Genomic DNA, 8,126 nt, shown 5'->3' on the forward strand with positions numbered 1-8,126 from the left:
GTTCAGCAGCAACGTCCTAAATCCTGCAGGAGCCTGGCTTTCTCTGCGAGAGGCCCAATCTCCCTTGCTCATTAATCAAAGATCCCTTTGCAGGAGGCAGCCATGGTACTGCCACTAACTTGCCTGGGAACCCAGGCCCGAAAGTGGTAGGACTGGGGGGAGAAGAGAGTGGTCAAAGGGGGACAAAGCAGCAAACTACCCAAGGTCATCCACCCAAGCTTCCTTTGCCTGTCCCTCCACGCTGAGACAGCAAATAGGATGGGAGGCCTCCAGAAAATAAGAGGAACATCGTGATCTCAGGCCTTCTGTTCCTCATCAGCTAAATAAGTAGGTGGAATTCATCCTACCTACGGTCCATGGCAGCTCAAAGAGGCAGTGGCTCTGTGAATGAAGTGTTTGGGCTGGGAGAGAGACAAGGGCATATGCACTGAACATTTAGTCCTGTGCCAAGTTCTGCAGCAGTGCTTCCTAACCAGGGCGATGCTGTTCCCCAGGGGATGCTTGGGAACGTCTGGGGACATTTTTGGTGTCACAATTGGCGTGTGGGGCATTACTGGCCTCTAGTGGTCAGACACCGGGATGGGGTTTAACATTCTTCCGTGCACTGGACAGCCCCCACCATAAAGAATTTCCTGTCTCAATGTCAATGGTGCCAAAGTTGGGGAACCCTACTCTAGCGTGGGGTGCCCTGGGATCAGATCCTGGCTCTGTCACTTCCTGATTTGGTGATCTTGATCCTGACTTAGTTTTCATAATGGCCCTACTAAGTAGGATCCACTAGACCCAGTTTTACACATAAGGAAACTAAGGCATAGGAAGTGACTTGTGTTAGTTGCATGGCTAGGAATGGCAGGCAGGGCTGGGCTCATACTCAGATCTCAGTAAACCTGTATATTCCCAGTTTCCTTGCTTTGTCCTTGCTGGACTTGCTTAGTCTTATTATCCCAGCCGATTCCCCTCTAATGAAAAGGATAGTCCAGTGAGTATGCCTGAAGATCCAATTGAACTCTAAGGGTGGGTAAATCCATCTAATTAGGCAGGGAGTAGCCCTGAACTTTGTTCTGATTTGTTCTTAGGTTGGGACCAGTGGGTAGATAAGGCAAGGAGCTTTAGGTTAGCAGACACGATGAGGTGTAAGAAACTAGAAGGTGAGGTATGGAGGTCACTGGCTTGAAAAAAAAAAACACTTCATAGCAGGGGCTGAGGCTGGGGACAGTCATAACTGTTGTTCTCCGTGATATCTTTTGCGCTTCTCTCCCTGGGACAGAATAACAGCATTTGTTCTCACAGCCCCAGGACTAGCTGTAGCATTGCTGAAGTCAGTTTGAAACAGAGTAGGACTGGATCGGAAGCCAAGAGACTTAGCTTGAATAGTCACACACACACCCCGTTAAGGACAATATATAAAGGAAGTGGAATCAGCGTGGGAACGAGAGGCTTGAAGTCCAAAGTCCTTCCTCAGCTGCTAATTTACTAAGTGATCTTGGACAAGTGCTTGCCCTTATCATCCACAATCTATTTATTTTTAAATAAAAATAGCTACCATTTATCACATGCTTATTATGTGCATTAACTCTGTTAATCCTGTCAATGATTCGGCCAAAAATCTAGGTGTTACTTCCCCATTTTACAGATGAGAAAAATATTAATTCAATGATTCACCAAGGCTAAGTAGTGAAAGCCAAAACAGGGATGCAAGCCCGTTCTGTCTGACTCCTAAGTTACATTATACGCATTTTACTAGAAGGTCTTTCAAACACTAGAGAATCCACACACACTTAACATCTGGAGAGTGGTTGGTAGTCAAACGCTGATAAGGCCCTTGAAGAGGATCACTGTCCATACACACTGACCGGCGGCCTCTGTGACACTCCCTCCCCAAAGTGCGTCTGGTTGGACCATCAGATTTAAAAGTCATTCCCAGCTGCATTTACCAGCCTCTCAGCCAGACTGCAGCCAGCTCCGGAGCTGTGACATCTTTCAGTCAATGTGGTTTTATGCCTGGGAGTGGACATACTTGGATTTGAACTTCAGTTCTACTATTTATCTTTGAGACCTTGGACGGATTGCTTTTCTCTCAGCCTTGGTTTCCTTATTTATAAAGAGGAGAATAACACATATTTCAAATAGTTATTATGGGAATAAGATTATGCGTAGAAGGTGCCTGGCATTCCATAAATGGTAGTATTATGAGAGATTACAATTATGAGAGGAAGGGAATGCTACAAGGGGACTGAGTTGCTTTGCCACCAAATTTCAGTAACCCTAAGTAGCCCCCACTAGGCTCCCCAAACTGCTGTCCCCTCTTGTACCTTTCCCGTGGTCTGCTTCCTGAACCTTGAACCAAAATTTCCTGAGTAAATGAATGTGTGTTAATATGCAGAGAAAGGAACTGAAAGAAAGTTGAGTGGGTCAAGTTGAGTCGGGGTTCTCTGAGAAAAGACCATTGGTTTTTTCCCCCTTATCCTATATTCTTTGAGTCACATTGGCATTACCCAGATGTTTGTGGAAGATGCAAGGGAACCTTTCTAGGTCCTTCAGTTTTAGAGGAAGGACAGAGAAAAGGCAAGCATTCTTCCAGCAGACTCTCATTGATTTAAACTATCCTGACATATTTTAGCCAAAGCGTCCTTTCCCACAAGTGTTTCCTTCTGGGTTTTAAGTGCAGGCTGGTGCAGCTCTGAGGTCAGTCCTGTCTTTTCCTATAAGCCTCTACTTGTTGAGTGTATCCTAGCTGTTTGCAAGGTGCCTTATGTGCCTTAAATGAGTTTCTGAATCTTCTCCCACACAGGACAGAATGTCAGGTGGGGACCTCACTGACTTCCTTAACAAATCAGCCCTACTAGCCTCTCCCAGAGTGACCATCGGTGGCCTGGGGATGGCCATGCACTGGACTAGCATTCCATTCAAATGCAGGAGGAATAAACACAGTGCGGAAAGCCCTCCGGAAAGGCAATGTGATAAGCCTTGCGGAAAAACCAGTCAAACCGGGGCAGTGACAGACCTCTGTGTCTGGTGGAGAGAAATGTGGTACTTTTCACGTTTTCTGGTTTTTAGGTGAAGAGCTTGTTTTGCTCAAAATTATATCTCCAGTATTTTCATGGGGCTTGACTCATAGTAGGTACTCTCAGTAAAGATTTATTTAGTTGCTTAAAGTTCTCCAGTTTTGCTCATAGCCTCAGACCCCAAGGGGCTGACAGAAGTATAGGAGATAAAGGCATCTAGAAAACTACCCCATGGTGGGAATTCAAGCATTGGATAGAGATTGAAACCTTAGGTCTTCTCTAACTCTTTGATTCTGAGATCAGGTAAAACGATCTCCAAGGAAGGCTCAGAATGTTTATTTTTGAAGTGTATGGGTCTGATATCTTGGGTCTGGTCTGCCTATTGAAAGTGCCTGTGCATTTCTTCTGATTGGCTGGGTGGTGGCCACTGCTGCTGCTGCTGCTGCTGCCGCCGCTACTATTAAACAACTATTATCTATTGCATGGTTAATTGTATGCCTCGCTGGGTATTGCACTAAGCCCTTCGTACATACATACCATCTCATTTCATCTTTACAATAACATTGTGCTGAAAACACTATTTTGAAGTCCGTTAGATAAGCTGAGAACTAGAGAGGTGGGAAAACTTGCCCAGGTCTCCAGGGTAAGTGACAGAGCTGGGATTCAAGCACTGAGAGCCTGATTCCTGAGCCCACTGTTCCCAGTTCCGCCCATGTGACCTAATGAGGTCTTGATTTCTCTCTCCTGTCTCAGTTTGCTCATCTCTATTCCTCGGTGAGATCACTGCTAATTGTAGCAGTCCCCGTTTAGTCCCTGCAAGAATGAGCTGGCCAGAGGTTATAGCCTGGCTGTTTAGTCTCCTCAATCCAATTCCTCCAAAGCTGACCAGTCCTTTTCTTCATCTATATGTGCCACAAAAGGAAAGATTCTTTACCTGTTCACAATACAGTTTGTAATCTGAACATTCTGTTGACACTAGACCTACTTTATTATTGTTAATCCTGTTTCTAACTGCTGTTTGTCGTGATTTTAGTAATAGTCTGTCATGGCATCCCCACCCATTTCCAGGCTAAGCACTCCATATGCATTACCCCTAGTTGTCAGTAGCTTTTTTATAAAATAAGAGTACATGTTAGGGGGGTTGAAGAACATGGGGTTAAATGACTGGTCATTTGATCCCAGGTCTGTGTGGTTTTCTGCTACTCTGGTTATCTCTGTCATGGACTGGGCTGCCAGAAGTGACTGGATCAGGCTAGGGAATGTCTAAAATTTTCCTGCTTAAGGGATAGATTCTCATCTGGAGCTGGAGATCTGGGCTGGCATCAGATGGGACATGCAGTGTTAGTCATGAGATCAAAAGAGCGGGGTAAACTGAGATGAGGGGTCAGGAGTTAGCAGTACAAAGTGAACAGGACACATGTTCAAACTTTCATGAGGCGGCCAGGATTATAAATAACATGTCGGAGGTTCATTCTGATGGGCTTTAAATTTTATAGCTGGCAATAGTGGGCAGCTAACTTAAAGACCTGGGAGGGTAAGACAATTCCTTCCACCCATCTGGTCTTTCCAGGGAAACTAAGTAATAATGGAGTTTCCATCGAAGTCATTCTCCGTATGCACAGGACTGGCCGGATGTGCCCTTCTGGAGGAGAGGACCTGTATCCGCCTACCACGGACCTCTGTTATGGCTGGGAACCTGCATTCCCAAGTCATAGGAATGGGAGACATGGCTCGGGCTTTTCCCAGGTCTGAGGCTGTCTCCGTGCCTGCGGCTTTAGTGATGGGAACTCATGTTCCCTTGGCAGAGCATGAAAGCTTTGGGGAAAGAAACCTTGACTCTGTCTTCTGCCTCAGAGAGCCCAGTGAAGGTGCAGACAGCTGAGCTAACTCTGTGTACGGATGTGCACATAGTAAGTTCATTTTTTAAAGGGGGACAGCTTAGACAGGGAGGCAGGCAGGCAAGCTTTTTAATCAAAGAAAGTGGTATGGTATTCCAGAAATGTAGGGGGAGAATGTGTTGGTATTTTTACAAGTTGGCAGGCTTGTTCAGTTAGCTGATCTGCAGTGCCAGCTCTGGGAAGCACAGATGTCCCTGTGCTTTGTAAGGTAACATGCTCTGGGTCCAAACACCAACTGTCGCCCTCAGTCTGTTGTCCCAGATGATGGGAGGGTGGAAGCTCTTTTATTGGTTTAGAACTGAGAGGGTTTGCATGGCTCCTGAGTTCAGGTTTCTACCAGTGTTTCTATACTATTACCCTCAGACCCACGGCATTTCAGAACTCGGCGTTCATGATTTCAGATACCTACAGGAGACCTTACAGGTTCGTGGTAGGTGGTAATGTGTTATTTTGTTGAGGCGTGGATGTGAGTTCTAACAGGTTACAGGGCTGCTGTGAGGTTATCAATCACAGATATCAGCTAAATCTCATAAGGTATTGTTCCTCCTTCCTTGTGGAGAAAATTATATGCTATAAGGCTGCATGGGATCTAGCACATAGTAGGTACTATATGTATACTATTTCCCATCTAGTAAGAGAAGTAGGTTTCAGGGAGGTGGGAGTGATGTTAGTGTATGTCTGCTGCTATCTGTCAGGTTGCAGTCCAAAGCTGAGTATGGGGAAGTCTGCAATATGTATCCCTGCATTGACTGCTGTTCTGTATGCCTGGGAAAAGAACTGACATTTGCAGAGCTTTCCTGAGCTTGCCTCATTGTCCTTAAAACCAAGCTAACTTGCCCGCCGCCTCCTTCTCCTCCTGGATGGTTGAGCAGCTGCACATCGTGAGACTGTGCAGGTGCAGCTGTAGGATCTGCATTTCAGAAGAGATGAATCTATCTGTGCGCCTCACCTTGCTAAATCTATTCATTCTGGTCTGGGGCATAAATTGACAGTGACATAAGGCTGCAGAGCACCGAGATTCTGTGGTTCTACTTCATGAGCATCTGTGGATGGAGAAGGTTGGGAGTATTCATGGCATGTTCTGCGTGAAGCAGGGGGTGTTCCAAGTCTAAAATAAATTGTCTTGATAAAGCACTGCCATGTTTAAAATCATCTGGGCTTGACTCTTTGGCTCTCAGAGTTCCACCACTTCCCCTCCCTGATCCACTCAGTTTATCAATCTTAGTGATTGTATTTCTGGAATATAGCTCAAATGTGTCTATTTTCACTGCTCGCTGCTTCAGGCTCCCTGACACTTCGGCTATGACTTTGCATCGCTTCCAAACCAGTCTCTCTGCCCTTTCCCCCACTCCATTTGAACTTTGCTCATATCAGTTCCCTGCTCCAAAACACGCATTGCTTCACTATGCCCATCAAATGAAGGTCACATGGCTGGTTCTGGCTAGGAAGACTTCTTATAATTGTTCCCCAGTTTCCAAGCCAGTGAGTACAACCCCCCTGCATCCTCCCACAATTTTAACATAAGGATGAGAGGAAAGGAAACAAGTTTGTTTAAGACCGCTTTGGTGCTAAGTCAAGTCTTAGCGTTTGTACACTACAAATATGATCTCACTTAATGCTTACATGGACCTCATGAAGGCAGGACGGAGGAAGAAACAGACCAGAGAGGCTATGTGTTCTCTTCGAATCCACTGAGGTTCTGTCCTTCTCCGTGCTTTCTAATCTTTTCTAAGACTGCCCTTTGCCATCCTCACACATCTGTGTGTCCTTCCAGGTCCCTATCCAAGGCCATCTCCCCTCAGAAAGGTCCCCTTTCCCTTCATACCAGAGTGAATCTCTATTAGGCTCCATCAAACATAGCTTATATTTCATTAGACTACTTTCTGCCCTGATTATAAATACCTATCTTGTCTCCTTCCCTAAAGTTTGAGCATCTGGAGGATGGAACTTATACCCTGAAAACTTAAGTGGCTAGTACAGTACTTGGTACCTAGTCTTAGATGGGTGGAAAGGTGAGCAGTTACGAAGAAGGATGAGTGGAAAATGCATGTATTTTTCTGATCTGATGTTTTGCTAATCATAATTTTCTGTTTCTCTGGGTGGTTCCTAGGCCCCCAAACATGACACAGTGAACTTTATATAACATGATAAAAAAAAGCCTCCATGCTTTTGCGTGCACAGTTTTCTTTGCTTAATGCTGTTATCCCTTGTTGCCTTGTTTATTTATTTTATGACATATGTCAGGAGCATCACTGCTTCTGGGAAGCCTTTGTCACCTCCTCTGGGCACAATCTGTTGCCCCATCCTCTGTGTTCTGGTTTAACTTCCTGTGTAATCCTTTTCTGGACGTAACTTTTCTATGCTTTTCTCCTCGTATAAATGATGAGTTGTAGCCAAAATATAAAAATGGTCACCCACGTTTATCAGGATACTACTTGTCAGGTGCTATCCTACGTGGATCCTATGCATCATGTTATTTGACCCTTCAAAACTCCATATAGAGTAGGCACCGTTATTATTTCCATTTTACAGATGGGTGGCGGGGAAACGGAGCTTTGGCACGTGTAGCTTCCTTCCTGCAGGTCACACTGCTGAGTATCAGAGACTCCAGAACCTGAGTGTGACCCACTGTGCGATGCCTTGTCTGACTCGTTTCCCCGGCTACCACCTTCACCTGACGGGCAGACCAGTAAATACTTGTGAAGTAAATGAAGGCCTGGGTGGGTGATGGTAGCTCTTCTGGAAATATTCCTTGAGTGCATGACTACATCTAGGCAATAGAATAACGGCTCCTTTTTCTCTTGAGCAGAGTTTGACCTTGTGGAGCATGACTGGTAAGCCGTTCAGTTCTGCACTGTGCTGACAGGACCCTTCAAAGGAAGAGCGATGGCCACGGCGGCGGCAGCTTCTCACCTGAACCTGGACGCCCTCCGGGAAGTGCTGGAATGCCCCATCTGCATGGAGTCCTTCACGGAGGAGCAGCTGCGGCCCAAGCTCCTGCACTGCGGCCACACCATCTGCCGCCAGTGCCTGGAGAAGCTGCTGGCCAGTAGCATCAACGGCGTCCGCTGCCCCTTCTGCAGCAAGATCACCCGCATCACCAGCCTGACGCAGCTGACCGACAACCTGACCGTGCTGAAGATCATCGACACGGCTGGGCTCAGCGAGGCCGTGGGGCTGCTGCTGTGCCGGTCCTGCGGGCGGCGGCTGCCCCGGCAATTCT

The 8,126-nt window shown here is 46.4% G+C and overlaps 2 protein-coding genes across 3 annotated transcripts in view; one reads left to right on the forward strand and one right to left on the reverse strand.

The window, feature by feature from the left end:
- ASTN2 (astrotactin 2) overlaps positions 1-8,126 on the reverse strand; it is a 647,457-nt gene that overhangs the window by 197,851 nt on the left and 441,480 nt on the right. The gene's annotated exons all lie outside the window — the stretch shown is intronic.
- TRIM32 (tripartite motif containing 32) overlaps positions 1-8,126 on the forward strand; it is an 11,951-nt gene that overhangs the window by 922 nt on the left and 2,903 nt on the right. Inside the window, exon 2 of the mRNA XM_015569894.1 lies at positions 7,713-8,122. Coding sequence (XP_015425380.1) covers positions 7,790-8,122 — 333 coding nt within the window. The 5' untranslated portion in view covers positions 7,713-7,789. The remainder of the gene's footprint in view (positions 1-7,712; positions 8,123-8,126) is intronic.

The sequence above is a fragment of the Myotis davidii genome, unplaced genomic scaffold (assembly GCF_000327345.1).
Source record: "Myotis davidii unplaced genomic scaffold, ASM32734v1 scaffold866, whole genome shotgun sequence".
NCBI lineage: Eukaryota > Metazoa > Chordata > Mammalia > Chiroptera > Vespertilionidae > Myotis > Myotis davidii.